Source organism: Apium graveolens, chromosome 4 (assembly GCF_009905375.1).
Source record: "Apium graveolens cultivar Ventura chromosome 4, ASM990537v1, whole genome shotgun sequence".
Classification (NCBI taxonomy): Eukaryota; Viridiplantae; Streptophyta; class Magnoliopsida; order Apiales; family Apiaceae; genus Apium; species Apium graveolens.
Window position 1 is genome coordinate 314530811 of NC_133650.1, and position 21763 is coordinate 314552573.

The 21763-nt window shown below is 33.3% G+C and overlaps 3 protein-coding genes across 4 annotated transcripts; 2 read left to right on the top strand and 1 right to left on the bottom strand.

Moving 5' to 3' along the window:
* Window positions 1-274: 274 nt before the first annotated feature.
* Window positions 275-1787, bottom strand: LOC141717370 (uncharacterized). The gene is made up of 5 exons (XM_074519432.1): window positions 1580-1787; window positions 1417-1469; window positions 1246-1333; window positions 663-730; window positions 275-555 (listed from the first exon to the last, which is right to left on the bottom strand). Exons 1-5 carry the CDS (start codon window positions 1641-1643, stop codon window positions 418-420), a joined length of 411 nt encoding a protein of 136 aa, XP_074375533.1. The 5' UTR covers window positions 1644-1787; the 3' UTR covers window positions 275-417.
* Window positions 1788-4137: 2350 nt separating this feature from the next.
* On the top strand, window positions 4138-9329 carry LOC141721836 (putative methyltransferase At2g41040, chloroplastic). Its single transcript, XM_074524963.1, has 8 exons — window positions 4138-5198; window positions 5954-6054; window positions 6145-6285; window positions 6494-6575; window positions 7298-7491; window positions 7645-7756; window positions 8769-8873; window positions 8992-9329. Exons 1-8 carry the CDS (start codon window positions 4707-4709, stop codon window positions 9118-9120), a joined length of 1356 nt encoding a protein of 451 aa, XP_074381064.1. The 5' UTR covers window positions 4138-4706; the 3' UTR covers window positions 9121-9329.
* Window positions 9330-14625: 5296 nt separating this feature from the next.
* Window positions 14626-21414, top strand: LOC141721838 (putative transcriptional regulator SLK2). Of its 2 annotated transcripts, XM_074524965.1 has the most exons (11): window positions 14626-14759; window positions 15810-16926; window positions 17107-17238; window positions 17457-17505; window positions 18157-18371; window positions 18449-18517; window positions 19026-19126; window positions 19367-19460; window positions 19551-19620; window positions 20260-21199; window positions 21389-21414. In XM_074524965.1, the coding sequence occupies exons 2-10, from the start codon at window positions 16003-16005 to the stop codon at window positions 21168-21170; spliced, it is 2565 nt and encodes an 854-aa protein (XP_074381066.1). In that variant the 5' UTR covers window positions 14626-14759; window positions 15810-16002; the 3' UTR covers window positions 21171-21199; window positions 21389-21414. The 2 variants fall into 2 exon arrangements, with proteins under 2 accessions (XP_074381066.1, XP_074381065.1); XM_074524964.1 differs by lacking the exon at window positions 21389-21414 and having other exon boundaries at window positions 20260-21374.
* Window positions 21415-21763: the final 349 nt, after the last annotated feature.

Below are 21763 nucleotides of genomic sequence, written 5' to 3' on the forward strand. Positions count from 1 at the left end.
TCCTCCCTCAACAACCTTTGGAAATCCAACACCCTGATCTGGGGTATTAGAGAACTCGTTGAAACTTAATCCGTTTACAAAACTAATAAAGCACAAATTCAATTTGCATTTGAACAAGTTTTAAAAGGCAGAAGATTTACTTTATTCTTCGATAATAGCATACTTTAACTTGAAGCAATAACAACGAGATTCGAGTGAAAAAATGATTTGATATTTCAGTAAACAAGATTTTCAAGTAAAAGCAAATACTTAAACATTCCAAGAATTAAAATAAAAGGAACAATAATTGTGGAGTAGTTACAGATGAATATAAACTATGTACATAATCTTTGTAACCTTGAAAACCTGCTGCATTTCTGTATTGTTGTCCAACTTAAGTTCAAAATTTTCTTAATCACCAAATCTACTAATAACAGCTCAGTTGTGTATAGGAGGTTTTCTAGTTTCAGGAGCATAATCCATTTCGGTTATATCTAAATCTTCGTCGTAAACTGGTGATTTCACAACTCTAACATGATCTCTCCCAGCATTGCTACTAGTTTTCCCTTCCTGTTTCTGTTTGTACAATATCAGCTGATCAGCATTCGAATTTAAAAACATTCGAAAATAATAAAACTATTAGTAGTTTTTTTTTCAAGATTAGAAAATGGAGTTTGCCTGACCTTTGATCTAGTACTGCTTATGGAAAAAGTAGCATGTGTTGTTTCTGTCATAAGTTTTCTATTCATATCTGCAAATTCATGAAACTGATATTACAATCTGCGTTGAAGCGAAAAGTTAAATACTAAGTGCATGCATTAGTTCTTGTAAAATATTTGTTCATCAATCTTTTGTTGATACATCTTAACTCAGCAGATCTCCTAACTACATGCCTGTTATCAAGAAGTTGAAGTCAGTAGACAGAGTTTCTAGAAATATTAAGATTTTCGACAATTTTCAGTTTTCAAAATTAATCATTTGTTGATTTGCAGCTAAAGATTACAACATTGTCACCTAACTTATATCAATCTAACAAGACAAACAAAAGTAGTTGTAGTTAAACTGGTTTCCAGTCTACAAGCAGGTGTTATATTGTGTAGGCTCAATTGAATAGTTGTGCTATCTAGTTAAAAATGTTTCTAATTAGTGGAAATTAGTGGTGCCTAGGATTGTGACTCTTGGGTCCATAGTAATCTTCATGTATTGTTGGCAACCAGTGGTGAGGTTCTTTGTTTACTGCTCTCGAAAATCTGGCCTTCTTCGTACCTGCTGATGAACAACGAGCACCTTTGCAGACAACTGCTTCATTATTAACACTGCTGTCAAGATTTTCAGTCATGTCACTACTCTTATCCTGCATAAAGCATAATCCAAACAGTCAGAACAGACCAAGATTATTTAGAACCTGGTAAGCGAAAAAAGACCAGTAGTACTCACCAGAAGCTTCTGATCATGCCTTTCTGATATTGAGCTTTTCCCTAACCGAATACCTTCAAATACATTTCAAATGTTTGAATCAGAGTGGATTATACAAGTAAAATTTTAACAGCAATAATGATTTAATTTATTTTTTGCGCGTGTTGGCATGCACATGGAATACCTTGAACTTCATAAAGGAAAGAGGACAGAACCAGAACAGAGATAACTACGACAAAAATCTTCATTGCTCCTCGAGAACTAGTCGATAATAAAAGAGAAACTAAATTGTTCAGCTACACTGTGTAGTTCAACTTTCTCTTGTAACTTATAGGATCTGTTAATGTATGGTCTGTTAACATAGTGAGCTCTGCTCTTATTTATACAGCCTGACAAAGGTCTAGCTTAGTGATTAAAAAAATAGTTTGAACTTTGCAGAAGCTTATTACTTAATACTAATTAACATTCCATAAAGACTACTCATTGATAGAGAGAGATGGGACAAAACTAGACACTCATCTCACAAAAAGTGGGGATTCCATTTTCTTGATGTTGAGATCACTAAAAAATTATATTCAAAACCGCGCATAATGCTGGAAATAATTAAGTGCAAACAAGTAGATATGGTTTGTCACTTTACTCGAATTCTCTATCAATTTAAACTAGGGTGTCCCCTTAGAGGCGAGAATGATTAGTCTATGATCTCCGCGGTATATTCGACTTCAGTGATATCGTTAAATTTTTGGTTAAAAGAGTTCTGGTACCGTGTTAAGTACTTCCCTATACTGACCAACTCTACTAAAATCTAAACGCGAGGTTCAATAATCATGATTACGCCTTATTAAGGATAGGTTAAATATTTCAGGGAAATCTCTATGCTTTTGTCTCACCTTCATTAGTAATCATTGTTGATAAGTATAAGATCATGTTTGGGCCTTCCTCTACCACCTTAAGGTTTTAGACGGACTGGTTACTTAACATGGTATCAGAGTTCGGTTTAAGGAGGGACTCGGGTTCAAGTCCTCCCACCCTTACTTAACAGTGCCAATGCTGCAGCTAGATATGTAAAATTATATGAATTTTACCTATTATCATGACCATGTGTGTCAAGTATCTGTATTGTCTGATTGAAGTGTCAATGCTGCAGCTAGATATGTAAAATTATATGAATTTTACCTATTTTAGCTATTTTACTTTAAGGGACATCTCATAAGTAATCATTAACCTCTCCATTTCTATGATACTTCAATTTGGTGCACAATGAAGTGTTGTTCTGCAGACCTATAGTTGAATCTTGTCAACTCCAGAGCACTTTCGAAATGATGAGACACTTAAGGTTTAAAGGAATCTGAGATATATCAAAGAATGTTAGATAAAGTACTTAAACAGAACTATAGTTTATAAACAGATTGTACTTTAATTAGTTTGCTTAATTATAGTAATAGAGAATTAAGCCGACAACGAGACATTAAATACTGTTGTGCATTGGATCTGAATAGATTAATTAGGACAATGACCCCGGGCAAGTGTTATTAACTAAGCGGCCATGCCTTTCATGCCCACTAGCTTTTCACCATAACTGCATGTTTTGTGATGGTCTTGTCTATACCAGACCAAACAGTTCATACTTCATTTCGAGTGAAGAGATAAGACTCTGATCTCAGAAACCAATGCTGGTGTATGTTAATCGTACCGACGTACATTTCTATAGCATGCCTCGAGTCCACCACGTATCCAATTGTCGAATTAGCTAGGCTTTGCTCCCTAGTTTTTACTAGGGAAGGAAGTAAGTGATAAGGAGGTAAAATACTTTCATCCAATTTCTGGGATGAAAGTTTTGTTGGTAAATTATTTAAAATTTACGTTCATCACCACTTGCTTTCGTTCCTTTTTCTTTTTTTTTTTGCTAAATTCTTTCGTTCCTTTTAAAAACTCGGAAGCACGATTAGGAATGAAAGTGAAACTATTTTACTTACCTTTCACTTTCCACCCTTTTTAAACTCGGGAGCAAGGGGTTAATCTTGATTAAGTACCTTCTTAAATTCGTGTGGAAGTCCACTCATAAATCATTGTATCTAATTTGATCCTAAATATTATTCTAGATTACTATCCGAATTATCTCATTTCAAATAAATAAATCGGATCCCGGTGCCTGACAAGCGATTGTAGCAACCATTTGTCAACGGAAATTTTTTGCCAAAAGTTTTAATACGGAAAATTTATGTGAATGCAGAGGGGCAAGTCGATCTCTATCCCCACTTAATTTTTCAGTTTTAGAATTCTGCCTATCCGCTAATTTTTTTTGCGGACAGATGAACAATTGATTGTTGTGGACAAACGCTCAAATAAATCAATCCAGTAATTCCCTTTATAAGTCTAATTTTCTTTTACATTTGGACTAGTTCAATAACATACCAAAGCAGTCATAGTCCTAAATGATCATCTTCATTATCAACATATCGACGACGACGAAGAAGGATGACACTGAGACAGTGAGACAGCACTCCTTTCTAACGTGCATGAACTGTGTGCGTTTATATGGTACTTGTTACAACTGGTGACGTAGCTAGCGATGTTCTGTTACTTATCACTAGTCCTAGAGCAGTCGATATGAAAATCGATGATATGGGAAGCTCACTCATAGGGACCATATGAATTAAGGACCATGTATGAAATCAGTATGTGGATCTGCAAATAGTAAAATAATTATTTAGTACTTTCCACTCTTTGGAGGACCATTAGCCACTTCATACAGCACTAAGTATCAGCCTAACGATGCTTGTTGGTGTACAGAGGCCAATACAACGACGACTCAGAGTAGTTTATTTCAAATTTTATTTAATGTTAAGTAACCAGTCCGTCTAAAACCTTAAGGTGTCAGAGGAAGCAAGGTGTAGAATGTATAACGAATCTCTTTATTGTTATACTTCAAGAGCGAAGGTCTAGTTATGCGACACACAAAGTTGCCTTACTAATCGTTCTATACAATTGATGTGCAATTAGGCACTTGTATCTTGATCGACTCGTGACACTCAATTCTGTAAAAAGGAATAAATTTCTGATAGTGGATGCTATAGCTCCCAGTGTGGTGCTTTTCTGCAGGTTGGAAAATTCGAGGAGACTGATAGAGATTCGCGTAAATTCTTAGCAGTTGGAGTGAACCATGATGGTGGCTATTAGCCTTTTGCTAAGAAGCCTTTGTTGGATTCACTAAAAATGACAAGAAATTCGATAAAAATGCTTAGAGACTCAAAGAAGACAGATTAATCATAGATTCATCGAAAAACATTAGTGGCTTCGGGTTCGGAGAGATGTGGCATTACAGAGGCCAAGATGAACAAGAACAAGCTATGTGGTTCTGTTTTTGCTTAATATATTCATTGTCACTAGATTCCAGTTTTATCTACTTAACTATGATTAAAAAAAAATTGTACATATTTTTTTCTTATCAAAGAAATGATGAATTTTCATTGCAGAAAATATCTGTTTTGTTGATAAAGTCACTTCAGAAATCTTGGTGTTGTTTAATGTGTCCACCAATCATAACAAGAGGCCACCAATATGGTTACGTATATAGTTGTGTTATGTGCCTAATACATTTTTCTTTTGGAGTAAGAAAAAAGAAACAAGGGACTCTTATGGCTTCTGCTTCTTCTTCATCCACACTTTGTCCTCTGCAGCAGCAGCAAAATTCTTTATTCCTGAAGTACCCATCTCTGTCAGGTGTTATCCGGTTTCGTCTTCCTCGTAAACAGCAGCTTCCGTTCAGAATCTGTGCAAGCTCAGCTGTCGCTTTAGACCCGGTATATCCCCCTTTCGTCTGCCAATATATTTATATGTCATGTATTTGTTTGCCTGCAAAGAACAAATTAGCTTCTTTATTTTGCTTCAATTGAGTTGTTGATTAGTAACAAGAAAATGAGCTATGATAATGTGTAATCTAGTTTAAGATGTTTGTATATAGTTCTTGTCGACTTTTTAGAAGGATGCTACTATAGTACTATGTTACCAATGATGAGCTCAGCACAAAAAGAACAACAAAAAGAAATTTCTTGTGTAACTTGTAATTGTTTGATTGTTACCTTACTTAGATGAGTTGACCATTATAACTATCCCAACTCCAATTTAACCAAGGAGTAACACACAAACACATTTGTCAACATTCCACAACTTGCGAATATTGAGGATTGAAGTGTTCGATTTTGAGACCTCTAAATAGGAGCTTTGATACAGTGTTAGATTACCAGTTTTTTCATTAGTTTAGGTGTTGGAACTTGGAAGTAGTCACTCAATCGATATTATGTTTTTTACAGTAATTAGGGAAAAAATTAATTTTTGGTAAGCATTCGAGTTCATTAGCACGGGAAACAACTAAATTCTGTGGAGCAGAATGTATTGTGTATGACCTTTGCTTTAGAAATTTTAAACTTAATTAGATGTGCCTAGGACTCCTAATAACCGTAATCAGTGTGAATTATTATCAGCCAAGTATATTTGTACACTATGAAGAACAATTTTAAAGTGGAATATTGTGAATAATGAGGGATTGCTTTTGCAGGTTTCAAGCATTACGTCTGAAGATGATTTAAAGGATGACTTGTTTGCATGCCCAATATGTTATGAACCACTAATAAGAAAAGGTCCTCGTGGCTTCAACTTGTAAGTTCGATATAAATGGTGGTTATGACTTATGATAACTTGCAGTTGTAATTCATGTATAAATTAACTTTAGAATCCTGGATTCTGCAGGCCTGCTATATATCGGTCTGGATTTAAATGTTCAAAGTGCAACAAGACATATACAAGCAAAAACACCTATCTGGATCTCACTGTTACTGCTGGAACAAAGGTTTATTCTGAATCCAAGCCATCTAGGACTGAGCTGTTTAGGTACGAACACGCTGAGTTCTTCACTTCTTCTCCATGGCATGTCATATCAGTAGTTATAGTATATGAACTTCTTTTTGCTTTATCAGTTAAACACATGATAAAATTAAATTGACTTTCGACTGTTCAGTTGCAAAATAGAGTTATTTCTTTTTAGAAAAGCAAAAATAAGATCATGCCTAAATTTAATTCTAATCTCCCCTTTTATTAGGAGTCCACTGGTTTCATTCTTGTATGAAAGAGGATGGCGTCAGAATTTTAACCGTGCTGGTTTTCCTGGTCCTGATGAAGAGGTAAATCTGGGTTGTTAATGTTTTAAACAGGGATGCAGTTGTATGTATGATAATTCTGCGGAGTTGACCTAAATTTACCTGCAGTGTGAGTAGAATTTTGTCATCTGGTCCGCAAAAATAACAACCAATTTATCGATAAAATAAGCTAATTTACATGTGAAAGATTCTACAGATTTTTACTCCGAAAAAAATTAACTGTAGGAATCAAGTATGCTTGTTCAAGCCTTTTAAGCTTTTACCTTGACCAAAAGCTGCAGTTCTGCTCATTGACATGTTTTAGTAAATGCAGTCAGTTTTTTCAAGTTTTTTCCATAATAAATCTAGAGCTCATAATTTTAATAGAATTATTACTTTTTTCTTACTGAAATCATTGACACAATGCTGTCTGGAAATATCTGAGCATATATTCCATGTCAAAGTTTCCACTTGTGTGATTGGGAAAGACAATTTTACTTAAATTTCTGTTAATTTGTCAAAATAAACTTGTGAATTTAATGTTCTATTGTTATAGTACTATGTAACATGAATATACATTTTTACATGTACAAAATATGAATACTATACTTCCTAAATATATTGATTCATGGCTTATGGTATGTCTGTACCAAGTTTATAAGAACTGCCTAGTCCACAGGTCGCGGCTTTATTAAGACAATGCATGACCCATTCCTATAGATGGATGAACACTACTGTGAGATTTAAAAGTGACCTTGATTTTGCAGTTTAAGATGGCACAGGACTTTTTCAGACCAGCAGAAGGTGGTATTCTAGTAGATGTTAGTTGTGGAAGTGGTCTATTTTCCCGTAAATTTGCCAAATCTGAAACCTATTCAAAAGTTATTGCACTTGATTTTTCTGAAAATATGCTTCGCCAGTCTTATGATTTCATGAAAGATGATGATTCAATTTTACAATAGTAAGTTTCTTCCCTCCCCTGAAAAACTATATTTATCTGCTACATTTAAAATAATAAATGCCACTATTGTTTAACGTTCTTTAGGATCAGGCTACTTGTATAAAACCGCAACAAGATGACTAACTTGAGTTATGGTCCGTTTTTAATTTGCAGCAATCTTGCTCTTGTGAGGGCTGATGTGTCCAGGCTTCCTTTTCCCTCTGGTTCAATTGATGCTGTTCATGCAGGTGCAGCTCTACATTGCTGGCCATCTCCGTCAAACGCAGTAAGCGTCACTTATAAAGTCTTCTCAATGTTTATTTACTATATCATCATCTGTCTACTTTACTAATATTTTTTACATCCATTTGTATGTTCCTTATTATTAATAATAGATGGTTCCAGGTTGATAGTTTTTATAGTCTCAAGTAAATGAGATTTATTTCTTGATTATTTGATGTTTTTCCAAATGGTGTACTGAAGTTCTCAGTTGTTTCCATAATGTTATCTTACAGTACCTTCATTCCTTCCTAAATTCTAAACAAATTTAAAAGAATACGGTGATGAAACAGTGCCAAAACAGAAACATGTAACAGTTCTAGGGTGAAATATATCAGTTGGGGCGAAAGGGTAATATATAAATCGGGACTGAAATTTGTGGGATTACGGGATCTCTGAAACATATTGTCCGAATTAGGGGACTTCAGAATTTGTTTCAGGTTTGTAGATATCATTTTGACATTAGGTTGACAGTAGTTATTTATCTAATCTATTATCTCTAGTATCAAATCAGGTAACGCGTAGAAAGAAAGCCACAATCATCAAGTAATAGATTCTGAAACTGTTATTGCTTCAGATCAAGAATACATCAATACTGGAAAATCAGTTATAGTGTACAAGGTAAGAGAATTGCAACAAACTGCAAAAGTATATCTTTATAGAAGATCAAGGCGGTTTGTTATTTCATAAATTGTAATTAAGCAGTACTATCCGAAGATTTGCAGCAATAATTTGGTAAACCTTCTGTACGACCTTGCCTGAACTGACTGACGGACTCCAAGAGTAAATGCTATCCGCCAAGTCATTTGAGAAGGCACATCATCTAAGCACCAATTTATAGCTAATAATATAATTTTCTAGCTTTCTGATGTTTGTACTTGTTAGTTGTAGCAGCTAATTATGTCACAGCTCAGCTTTTTGCTCCTGTTCCAAATTGTGACATTTCTCTAATCTATATATAATACCCTCCTCCATAGTCCTACTGAGATGGACTAACTCTGCTGACTTGTATGCATCAGATTGCTGAAATCAATCGTATACTGCGAAGTGGTGGTGTATTTGTGGGAACTACCTTTCTTCGACTCACTCCATCGACTCCTTCGTTTCTGAGGCCTTTTGGACGGGTGATTCTTCTTGCTTTATTCACTCTTCTTCTCATACTCTGATTTATGCACATTAATATCATCTGTGAACCTTTTATCAATGCTGTCATCTTAGTCTAGTCTGCTGTTTGTTTTCCAGAGCTTATCGCAGAACTACGTCAATTTGACAGCTGAGGAAATCGAAGATTTATGCACATCATGTGGTCTTATCAACTACTCATGCAACATTCAACAGTCCTTTATTATGTTCTCTGCACAGAAGGCTTAAAACTGAGTTTGATCCTATAAACATTACTGATAAATTTTAATTCTCATTTTTATATATTGTACAATTCCTTCTCTGAGAAGTTTGTAAGTAAATTTCCTAGAACAATGATAATAGTTTCTGCAAGATGTATACCACAAAGATAAACATTATATATCACAACTTTTGCTTCTTAATGAAAGATGCTCATCTCGTACGAGATTTTGGGAGTATTGTGCAATGTGTAAGAGAATTTGAGAATCCTTACAATCTACACGACTAACTGCCGCATACGAACGAGAAACGTGACAATTCTTTTTCAGTTGACTGCTAGTTGCTAATAAATAATGTAAGTGTGCGGTGAATCTGAATAAATTAGTATCATAGTGTGAGTGCAAGAAGATTAGACCAAAACACGGATATAATGAGGAAAAGATGTGTTGACCTTCTGTATGAAGTGAAATATTATTGTACATGTAAAACACCGAGTCAATCTTTTCGTAATATTAACTAGCATAATAACTCGTGTCTAGCTAGACACGATTATTTTCTAGAGTTTTTTATGTATGTAATTATAATTTTTTTTATTTATATTCTTATTTGTAAATGTTGTACGTTTCTCATTAAGAAAAATATATATATTCTTGTTTGTGTTATATAATTGTATTTAATGAATGAATATAAACAGAATAGTCAGTGTACGTTTAAAGTTTAAAATGAAACAAATAAACTTAATATGTAGAATGTCGTTGGTATGTTTACAAAGAAAAAATTAAAAATTAACATATACTTCCTCCGTCCCTCCCAAATGTTTACATTTGGGTGGGGCGCGGAGTTTAAGAAAAATGATAAAGTAGCGGAGAAAAGTTGAAAAAATTAGTAAAGTAGTGGGACCGATTAATATTATATGTATAAAGTGGTTATAGTGGAGGAAAGTAGTGGATGTACTTAATTTAAAAATTATAAAAATTTTACTATTTTTGGAAAGTTTTGAAATGTAAACAATTGGATGGGACATCCCAAAAAGGAAAGTGTAAACAAATGGGAGGGACAGAGGGAGTATGTTGAATACAAAGTTGACCAAAAATTTTGAATTTTATTTAAATAAACTATATATCTTGTTTATATTATTATTGAGTTCTCTACTAACTTACAATTAATTTACTCAATTTAAAAAGATAAAAAATGAATAACTGAATTCAGAATTACTTGCAATCATATTATAAAATAATATAAAATTTACACTATTGTTAATATAAAAGTTGATTTTAATGAAAAATGTTAGTTTTTAAAATTTAACGTATGTATGTTTGGAAAAATGTTAGTTTTTTTAAACTACTCTTAACAAAATAAGATTAAGTTATATGTGTCTATGTTAGCATGTAAATTATCGTATGTTACATTTCTTAGGAAATTACGATGGTTTCAATTATTTATATGTTAAATATCTGATTTATGTATATGTATAATCATTATTAATATCTAGTGAGGCAATTGATTACTTAAATAACATGTATTTATAATTATTCAAAAACTAAAATTATGTAATAAATAAATTGCAATAATTTATATATGGTATTCACATTATCACGGACAAACAATCCATATCTGTTTTTTACGCGACCGAATATCAATCATGTAACATAAAAATAAATTATATATTGTAAGACTTATTATTGATGTTCATGATTTTTTTCAAGAATTTGAAGGAAAAATTGTAATTATATTATTATTTAAACTATTTTTAAGTTTATTTCATTACAACTCTAATATTTCTTCATATAATCATTTGATAATATTGTATACTATTCTCCTAAAATTAAATATTTTTCAATTCGATAAAGTTTTATAAATATTTGTTGAACTCGTTAATTCCTTCAAATTATTGAACAATATATATTTTTTTAAAATAGTATAAAATATACTGAATCAAATGTTAAAATATATTATAGATATAACTTTTATTTGAATAATTCAAAATATTAAAATAATTTAAAATATTTGTACAATATTATATTGATCAATAAATATTGTTTATCTAAAAGAATTCTTTTTAAAATGCTAGTTTTTTTAAAGTGAAAAATAAAAAATAAATCGATTTAATATATCATCGTAGTTTTAACAAATCTCGTGATATCTCATATCAAATTTCAAATATTTTTAAAATCGGGTCAAGTCCCAAAACACTATTGCGCTACCAGTGAAGTTAGTAATTTTAATACAAATAATCAATTGACTTGATACTATAAATATCTCAAACACATTAATTTATATTAATATAAGATATCAAAAAAATTCACATTATTAAGATATTCTCGTCGAACTTATAATTTAAATTTACTAAACGTAGAATGTGACAATGTTTTTCGGCTAGTCATGTAGTCAAATTTCGAGTATTTTTTGAACAATGGGCCAAATTCTGATTTCAAATTCAAAATAAACTAAAATTCATTGACTCATTATAATTCGAACTTATCTAAATATTTAATATCAATCTAGATTATTTATATATTTTCAAAATTTTCTTTAAAAATTATATATGTTCATTTTAATTACTTTTCATAATAAAAAATATTTTAAAAATATGTGAGATATATTTTCAAACTAAAAATAATAATAAATAAGATAATAATCCATTTATGTACTATACCTACCTTTATATCTGGATTTCAATTATTTAAAATTAATTGTACAAATATTCAAGTAACTGTCATTTTTTTTGCGGAATTCAAGTAGCTATCTTTAAAGTTAAATAAAATATTTCTTTAGCACACTTACATATTATGTGTATGATAAAAAGCACATGTAACAATATGATGTAGTGGTATGAGATTGTATAGAATAATGAAGCAACTAGAATTTGATTTCCACAAAACATAATTTTAATATAAATATTAAAAACAGGGTAGTTTAGTCTTTTCAATAAGACTTTTTAATCTCAAAATATTATCCCCTTATTGTGCTATTATATATAGAAGAGAAGAATAATTTTTGCAAAAATAAAAATTCAAAAACATTTTCAAGACACGAGTGGTCTGCTTTTAGAGTTCTATTTTTAGATATCTCAAAATTTTTCTCCAAAATATTTATCAAACAACATGACTGACACTTGAGTAATTTTAGTTTTGTTGATGCATATGTAAGCACGGTGGATCCCGTATTATTATTAAAAAAATTGCTCATTACATATGTGACATATCATATTTGGGAAAAATTTAGGAAAAAAACTTTGACGGGTCGTTTGGTTCGCCACATTCTGGAATCACGTATTAGTTTCAGTCATTCCAACCAAATACCTGATGTTTGGTTCATAAAAATAAAATTTCACTCATTCCTCAAACCCGATATGTATTTTTCATACTTAAGTACGAAGATGGGTATGAGGGAGGGCCGAGAGGTATGAGTATCAATTTTTATTTCACTATTTTAATTTTTATTTAAGCAATTAAGTATAAATATTTAATATTAAAATAAATTTATGAACTTAAAAAAATATTAAAATAATAACAAAATTTATATATTTAATTAAATTAAAATTATTAAATTAACATATTTAAAATTAAAAATATTTATTACAACACTCAACCAAATACATGATATCAGATATAATATTTGATCCATGTACCACTCTAACCCGATATCACATCTTGAACCAAACGACCCCTGAGATCTCTACAATTCCCTTTTTAATTAATTTTCTCATGAATGTAAAGGATTTCACCCGTGTTAACATAAGTCCCCTAATTAAAATATAACATTTTTATTTTGGGAGTTATTTTGTAGAACTACTCATCTTAAAATACATTTTCTTTCATTAGTTAGTGGAAATAGTTTATATTCTTTATTGGATATATTCAGAACTGAGCAATTGAGGAATATATACGATTAAAAGATGAAAATATATTTAATACAAGAAATTCATATGAATGCAGAGAGTCACATTACTCTATTTACACTTAATCTTTTGATTTAATACGAAAAATTTTCGCGAAAATGTTAAATTTACGCTTATTGGTTTTAATTCATTTTAAAAATTTAATTCCGATTAGTTACGTTTAGTTGGAGTGGGATTTATTATTAGGTGTGCTGGCAGGGTTCACACGTGGTATTCTATTCTAGGGATTATATCTCACGTGCGATCACACGGTCCATGTTCATTTCGTGCACTCGTACGCACATTGTTTCTCATATAATATTCTACATTATCTTAATCCAATATGTGGACCCTCGTAAATTGTTTGAAAAAAATTAGAAGTAAAAATTGATTTGATTTCTCTACTAAAACAAATCTCCAATTAAAAAGAGATAATTTTACATTTTAGTTACTTGATAATTTACGATCTACAAAGTATTTTCTAAGAAACAAACACAATTAGATTATATTGAGTTCGACAGATAAACAATAATATTTTTTTTATTGAATGGGATATTGTGCTAAATAATCAGCTTATCTAAAACTTTAAACCGTATGAGAAAAATCTCACCATTTTCTTATTTTCAAGACTTTTCCTCACTGAAAAGCCCATTTATGAGTCGAGAGCCCATTAATTGGTTGAAAAGTGATATACAGTCGCCCATCTATAGACATAAATTACCTTTTGTGTTCACATTAAATTGTGCTAATATTGAAGATGACATGAAGTCGAACTTCTCTTCAGCCGAAAATGTTTGATATTACATTGAGTAACCCACTCATAAAATCACGAGGGGTTGGAATAAGGCAACAAGTCTATTGCAGAGGGGAAAAATGAGTAGATAAAATAAATCACTATATATTTATTTTAATAATTTCAATATACATGTATCGTGATAAATTATAACCATAACAATTGCTTTATACGAGTAATAATTTACAGTCATTAACAATTCACTTGACCGAAACACATCATTAAAATGAAAAATGACATGGACTCTAAATATTAAGTTGTTATCGTACTATTAATTATTTACTAATTAACTTAATAAACATAGCGGTCATTAATATGATAACACAAATAAAATAATAAAATAATATCTTTGAGAACATGTTTAGGATCATTGAAAGAAATCCATAAAAATGTAATAATTCTATGATTATAAAAAATAATTAATTTTTCAAAAATTGTCGACAAATCACTAAAAAAACTGGTCAAAAATATTTGTACGATTTGATCAATTTTGATAAACTATCAATTTTTTAAAAATTAATCGATAATTCACAAATCGGTAACAGAATCAAATAGTTCTGATTTTTGAAATGTATAATCACGAATAATCCACAGAAATAGTAAATCAAAACGAGAAATCCATTAAAATGTATAAATCCATGGGAACACTATTATATGGTTTCTAACAACAACAAGGCCCCACCAAATAAACCAAGGCGATAATAATCCAGAGCAAACATCCAATACCCTCACGTACACCATACCACCCTACAACCTCATCTCACCACCACATGATCAATCACCGACATAAACATAACCCATCATCAAAACACGTGTCTGATTTCAACCGGCTACAACCGGTAACATGCAGTCAGTTACCGGCTAAGCCGGTCATCGATCTCTGCAATTCCCGCTGGGTATAAAAACACGATCCAACACAACCAGTTACTTTAGTTTCACTTGACAAACATCAACTCAACTCAACTCAACTCATCTCTCTAGTTACATACAAATGTTGTAAGTATTTTTTTATTTTTTTATTTTATTGTTTAATTTAATTATTTCTTTTTGTTAATTCTAATTGATGATGTTATGTTACAACTTACTAGTTGTTAAATTTGTGTTGATTGTAATTGTGTTGTAGTAAATTGTGATTAATTTGTTTAGGTAGTTTAATCATTTTTCATTTCATTGTTTAATTATTTATTTTTGTTAATTTTAATTGATGTTGATTGTAATTGAGTTATAGTGGATTGTGATTAATTTGTTTAGTTAGTTTTATGGTTTTTTGGTTGTTATTAATAATGGTGGTGGTGTTAAAATGTTGTTATATAGAATTAGGGTTTTGTTTTGGGAATTTTTAGGGGAGATTCTTGAAAGTTTTTCTGTTATGGGAGTTTGTTTTTAGAGTTGGTTCGTGTTTTATTGAGTGAGTAGGCTGGAATGTAGTCTCTGTTTGTTTCGCGGAAAATATAACCTGATTGTGTTTGTTTCGCGGAAATTTATTTTGTGAAACATATGGAGCAATAATCTTTATGTTTTTTTGCGTATAATGATGCGATTATATGTTTTGAATTGTAATCTTGTAATCTAAAAGTGGTGTTGTGCAAAATAAGGGCTGTTGGGTTGGTGTTTGTAATAGGGAGGTACTTGCTTTTAGTTACGAGAATGACGAGAATGGGGGTTTTCTTGAATTTTTTTTAAAAAAATGGGAGGTATTTTGGGTGCTGACTAACTAGTTGCTAGTTCAAGAAAGCTGAAAGATGATCGTTGTTTCTTGTTATGTTTTCATCAAGTTCAGAGTTAGTTATAGAAGAGGGCTAGTTATACAGTTATTGTGTTCGTTGTGAGATTGGATTTGAAATCTGCATTTTCATTTCTTTTATTAGAATCAAAAGGAAATATTATGTGCGACACTTGGATGTTTGTTGAAAATATTATCTGCTTTGCGTGTTTATATTTGCTGCTTTGTTTTATGTGTTTCTGGCTTTCTGCCGCTGATCTCTAGTTTACTTGTTGACATAAACTGGAAAGTAATCTTTCTGATGTCAGTCTTTTCTTTTTTAGTTGAAGTAAGCAAAGGGATATTCTTGAACTACCAAAAAAGGAGCTATTCTTGCTCTTGTCTGCATCGAGAGATTGGATATTGAATGGGGAATTTTGAGAGGGTAATACTTTGAGTGGATATTGAATTCGAAAGCTGAAAGGGGAGAAGCTGGATACCTACTTGGATAACAGCCACCAGGCAGCAGGGCAGTCAATGGTGCCTTCTCGGGTGGTTGGAGGATTAACGAATACTTCTGCAAATTCTGGTATCTTTTTCCAAGGAGATCGACAGTCTCATGTTGTGGGAAACTCACACTTAAGTTCTTTTGGAAACTCAATAAATTCAAATTCTGGAAACTTGCGCTCCAACATGGGGCCAAATTCTGGGGATGTAAGTAATACCTTATTAAACAGTGTGGCGGCCTCTGGGCCTAGTGTTGGAGCAAGCTCATTGGTTACTGATGCAAATTCGGGACTTTCTGTAGGCCCGAATCTCCAGAGGAGCGCTAGCTTTAATACAGACTCGTATATGCGGTTACCAGCCTCACCCATGTCATTTTCGTCCAATAACATAAGCATTTCAGCTTCATCAGTCCTGGACGGGTCATCTGTAGTGCAGCAGGGCTCTAATAAAGACCCTAATTGCTATCAGAGTCAACAACATCAAGGAGCATCTAGTGCTACATCATTTCACGCAGGGCGAGGGGGGCAAGTTTCACTTCCTTCTGGCCCTAGAATTCCTGGATCTTTCATTCAGGATCCCTCCACTATCTCGCACTTGCAGAAGAAACCTCGATTGGATGTTAAACAGGAAGACATTCAGCAACAACAGGCTATACAGCAGATGCTGCAAAGACAAGATCCTATGCAGTTGCAGAATCCTAATCCTCAGTTGCAAGCTTTAATTCAGCAACAGCGACTTAGGCAGCAGCAGCAGCAGCAGCAACAGCTACTGCAGTCTATGCCACAAATGCAGCGAGCTCATTTGCTGCAGCAACAGCAGCAGCAGCAGCAGTTGAGGCAGCAGCTTCAACATGGGGTGCAGCAGCCTGCTTCTGGTGTGAAGCGACCTTATGATGGTGGTGTTTGTTCTCGTAGACTAATGCAGTACCTATATCATCAGAGGCAGCGGCCCCCAGTATGTATATATTGTGAACTATTTCGTTTAGAGTATCCATGTATGGTTTAAATTAAGTCATCCTTGTTTCTGAATCTTTGATAATTTTTGCCTTGTTAGACTACTTATTAGTCTATTCCCTGTGTCTGTTCTGCTGTGTTTCAATGCGTTAATTGTAATCACACTCACTTCCCAAAACAGGACAATACTTTTACCTATTGGAGGAAATTTGTGGCCGAGTACTATTCCCCACGGGCAAAGAAAAGATGGTGCTTGTCTTTATATGATAATGTTGGGATCCACTCTTTAGGTGTATTTCCTCAGGCAGCCATGGTTAGCTATTTGTTTGAATATTATTTTACTGCAAATTTGGCAAGTAACATTGTACCATGTCAGAATCTATCAGCTGATGTGAATAAACTAATCATCAACATACCGAGATGAGTGTTAACTCGGATAAATAATAATATAAGATGAGCCTATAATTTGTCTTTACTGTGTTGTTTGATTTTGGTTAGCATTGTACTAACTAATTATTCTTTTCTTGGAAGGATGCTTGGCAATGCGATATTTGTGGTTCAAAATCAGGAAGGGGATTTGGTGAGTGTTAATCTGTAGTAGGATCATAATTTAACTGTTTCAATTCCTCTCCCATACGAATGTTATGGTTTCAATTCCTCAAACCCCCTCCCTATTTAAAGAACAGTTGACATACTTCTTTGAAAAAAAGATTATTACCTCGAACTTAGCTACACCACAGATGATTTTTTTTTTATTTTTTCAACTGTAGTACACCCGAATAGGATCCTCTGTGGTATGTTCAGATTTTGAGTAGATTCGTATTTTATTTCGGATGTAATCTCTGCTGAGTGTGGGTGGCATAGCCACAAGCTCTTGAACGAAGAAATAATATATATATATATATATAATATGTATGTATGTATCTATATATAAATTGTTTCTTCTTATTACACATGTATATATTTATTAGTTCTTCTTATTATGCATGTACGCATATGTAATGATGGATTTTTACCATTTCATGTATAACTTGCCTACCATCAATTTGACAAGTAGGACATTGTCAGCATTTCTGACTTGCTTCCACGTATTACATAAGCTATATTGTGTTTTGAAGTTACTTATGAAGATATCTGTGGGTTGCAGGGGTGTTCGTTAATTGGCAATTGTATAAGTTAAATACTTGGTCAAATTTTCTTACTGTTTCCTATTTACTGTTGATTTTAACAGAGGCAACTTTCGAAGTACTTCCTCGGCTCAATGAAATTAAATTTGGTAGCGGAGTCATTGACGAGCTTTTGTTTCTAGACTTGCCGCGTGAATGTAGGCTTTCTTCTGGAGTAATGATGTTGGAATATGGAAAAGCAGTTCAGGAAAGTGTCTATGAACAACTGCGGGTGGTTCGTGAGGGTCAGCTGCGTGTCATATTTACCCCAGACCTAAAGGTCAATGTTTTTATCTCGTTTCAGATGCTGTAGAGTTGCACTCTTTTTTTTTTCTGAACCTTTTACCATTGTTTCAGATATTATCTTGGGAATTTTGTGCACGGCACCATGAAGAACTTCTTCCCCGTAGGTTGGTTGCACCACAGGTTAGGCATTGTCTTTAAGAAGTGACTGTACTAGTTTAATATGTACTTTGTAAAATTTTCATCCATTAATATGTGCTTCTGCTTTGGGTATTCACTCAACAGATTGCACAGTGCAGATGGCAGCAGCAAGATATATTTTCTAGGATTTTTTTTGCTAGTGGTTTGTGTTTTACCTAAATAATACATTGGAAGCAGTCCCTCTAAACGTTTGAACTAATAGAGATAGGAAGCAGAGGCCAATGATTTAGGCTTTACTTTGGGAGCTGATATGTGCACACTTTGTATGATATGTGCTCACCCTTTATTAATATTGAGACCGAGCTACCTTGTACTCGTCTTTTCACCGCTTTATTTCTTTATTTACCAGAATTTTTTTAGCACAAAAAAAAGTGGTGTACTCATTTTAAAAACAACAGGAGACGTTGCATGCCGCTGTTGGCAGAATGGAGAATTTTACAAAGTATACAAAAAAGTGGTGTACTCATTTCAAAAGAATTTTTCCTTTCAGGTGAATCAGCTGTTACAGGTCGCACAGAAATGCCAAAGCACTATTACTGATAGTGGATCAGATGGGGTTTCTCAGCAGGATTTGCAGAACAGCAGCAATATGTGAGTTACAATTTCTAATGCTATACATGTCTAAGGGTATATTTCAAATAGAATGGGGTATATTCTTACCATTTGATTCTAAGGTTCGGCTTTATTTCTAGTGACAAATATAGAGATAATTTAGATATGTTGATTCTCTGTATGCAGTTTAGTTGGTAGCTATTGTAATGTATTATCAACAATTTAATGTTTATTTATTATGTCGAAGCGGGTGTGTTCTTACAACTAACCATTTTACAGGATGGTGACAGCTGCCCGTCAATTCGCGAAGAGTTTGGAGTCACAGTCTTTGAATGACTTGGGATTTTCCAAAAGATATGTTCGCTGCTTACAGGTAGATTCTTTTGAATTATTTCAAGTGACAGTTTGGGAAAAAGTTAAATAAATTAGAAGTTTTGAAAATAAGTTGAGCTACTTGGAACAGATATCCGAGGTTGTCAACAGCATGAAGGATCTTATGGATTTCTGCAGAGACCAGAAAGATGGACCAATTGGTAAGTACTTTTTGTCTTGTGTTCCAGTTTCAATTCATATTATTTCCGATTCCAAGTACAAGTCACCTTTGTTTAGGGTTCAAAATCCCCTGAATTTGGTTGCGAGGACATTTGAGCAGATCCGAGTTATATTGTTCACATTTGAAATAAAAATTGATATTTCTTTTCCTCAGCCAATGTAAATATGTAATATCATAGAAGTGGCAGTATGTAGGACTATCATACTGTTGATATCGTATATGTCTATAAATAATCACTTCCTATGGAACTGGTATGATGATCCTATTAATATTTTAATTACCTTTTTACAGTCCCTTGCCGAACAAAGCATGTATAAACCAATAGTTAGGATAAGTATGCGACATTCTTGAACTAGCAATCTTTGAAGATTGGACATGAATATGTATACATATTATATGTAGACAAAAGCACTCTTGTTATAGAACATATTTTTGCTGCTATTTAGTTATTGAGGGTATTAAATATCATCTTCGTATTACACTCTAATATGACTTGTTAACCAATATCCAAAATTGAGAATCCCAAAATTAAAATTCTCAAACCTTTCACTTGTAAATCTGAGTTGTATAAATTTAAATTGGCCCTGCTTTAAGCACTTCTGCTGCTACTGTCTTGCAGAGAGTCTTAAGAAATTTCCTCGACTTGCCAGTCCTGCCAAGGTTCAGATGCAGAAGATGCAGGAATTGGAACAACTGGCTAGTATTAATGGTTTGCCAACTGATCGTGGAACACTCAACAAGCTAGTAGCACAAAATCCTGGACTTAACAATCATATCAACAGTAACAATCAAATGGTTGGGAGAGCAGCCTTGAGTGGGTCGCCTCAAGCTGCTCTTGCAAACTATCAAAATATGATGATGAGACAAAACTCTTTTAATTCTAATTCTAATTCTAATTCTAACCTAACTCAACAAGAGGCAACTTCTTCTTTGAGCAATGCGAACCAGAAGGCATCTTCGTCTTTTCAAGGGCCTGCTTCTGTACTGTCAGGAACCATGCAGAATCCTCAGGCCAGTGGATTCTCAAATTCTTATCTCCTGCAACCTCACCAGCGTTCTCCTAATGTTAATGGGGTTCTGCAACAGAACCATTTGCAATCTCCTCACAACAGCCAGGCTTTGCAACAGCAAATGATCCAGCGGCTGCTACAAGATATTAACGGCAACAACAATACAGGGGGTGTACCGCCACAGCAGCAACCCCATGCTGGAAAGAGTGCTACTGTTAGTGGGGGAAGTGATGGTCATGGGTACGGCAGCAACATGTCTATGGGATTAGCAGCTCAGGTTAATAGTGTAGCTACTACAAACGAACCTGTGCCAACTAGGAGCAATAGCTTTAAAGGAGTTTCCAATACCGATTCTTCTGCAGCCGGTGGCAATAATGGGAGCAGCCAGAGAGCATCTGATCTACCACAAAATCTTCAGTTATCAGATGAATTGGCGCAGGATATTGCGAAAGAATTTTCAGAACATGGTCTTTTCAGTGATCTCGAAGAAAGCATGGCCTATGGTGGCTGGAAGGCATGATTGTAACTCATGTGATTGGCTTCTGTTGGGTCAGTTTCTTTATGTACATGTTTAACTGTATTAGGTTGCGTATTTCTGTCAGTCCTATTGAAGCAGAACAGGCATAAACTTGTTACAATATGAAATAGTTAGGAAAGAGGTTGTTTACAGTGTTTAGTTCCCAGCTTTTTCATGTTAATGGTTACAAAACCCTTCCAACTGTAATTTTTTTGGTAAAGGTCAAGTGCAAGACTTTAAATACTCATGCAAACATGTCTGCACCAAGCTTTGAATCCTCAACCTCTTCTCAACATAAGGTGAGTCCAATTCATCGGTAACATGTAACGAGAGATATCTCCAGCTCGAACTCGGTACATGTGCATCTGCATCAGTCTGACGATATAGCTGCCGACATAATCAACTTGGAAGTCCCAGACGGTTGTTGAGGAGCTGTCAGCTACAAGGGAAGACTAGAAGACTGAGAATCTGTATTTCTGTTTCTGCTGTATTAGCAATGTTAAAAATCTCTTTTTGTTTCTGATGAGTTATGTTTTTGTTATGATAATGAATCAAAGCAAGTGGATAATTGTGTGACCATTTATAAATTTACTCTG

Bases quoted from the DNA above. Each gene is read 5' to 3' on its own strand.
- LOC141717370 (XM_074519432.1), bottom strand. From the start codon at position 1,643: ATGAAGATTTTTGTCGTAGTTATCTCTGTTCTGGTTCTGTCCTCTTTC. The intron at 1,334-1,416 runs GTGAGTACTACT...TGCTTTATGCAG, and splicing joins GGCATGATCAGAAGCTTCTG to GATAAGAGTAGTGACATGAC. The intron at 556-662 runs GTCAGGCAAACT...TTGTACAAACAG, and splicing joins TAAGCAGTACTAGATCAAAG to AAACAGGAAGGGAAAACTAG.
- LOC141721836 (XM_074524963.1), top strand. From the start codon at position 4,707: ATGTGGCATTACAGAGGCCAAGATGAACAAGAACAAGCTATGTGGTTC. The intron at 5,199-5,953 runs GTATATCCCCCT...TTGCTTTTGCAG, and splicing joins CAGCTGTCGCTTTAGACCCG to GTTTCAAGCATTACGTCTGA. The intron at 6,055-6,144 runs GTAAGTTCGATA...TGGATTCTGCAG, and splicing joins GGTCCTCGTGGCTTCAACTT to GCCTGCTATATATCGGTCTG.
- LOC141721838 (XM_074524965.1), top strand. From the start codon at position 16,003: ATGGTGCCTTCTCGGGTGGTTGGAGGATTAACGAATACTTCTGCAAAT. The intron at 19,461-19,550 runs GTAGATTCTTTT...TACTTGGAACAG, and splicing joins GATATGTTCGCTGCTTACAG to ATATCCGAGGTTGTCAACAG. The intron at 19,621-20,259 runs GTAAGTACTTTT...ACTGTCTTGCAG, and splicing joins CCAGAAAGATGGACCAATTG to AGAGTCTTAAGAAATTTCCT.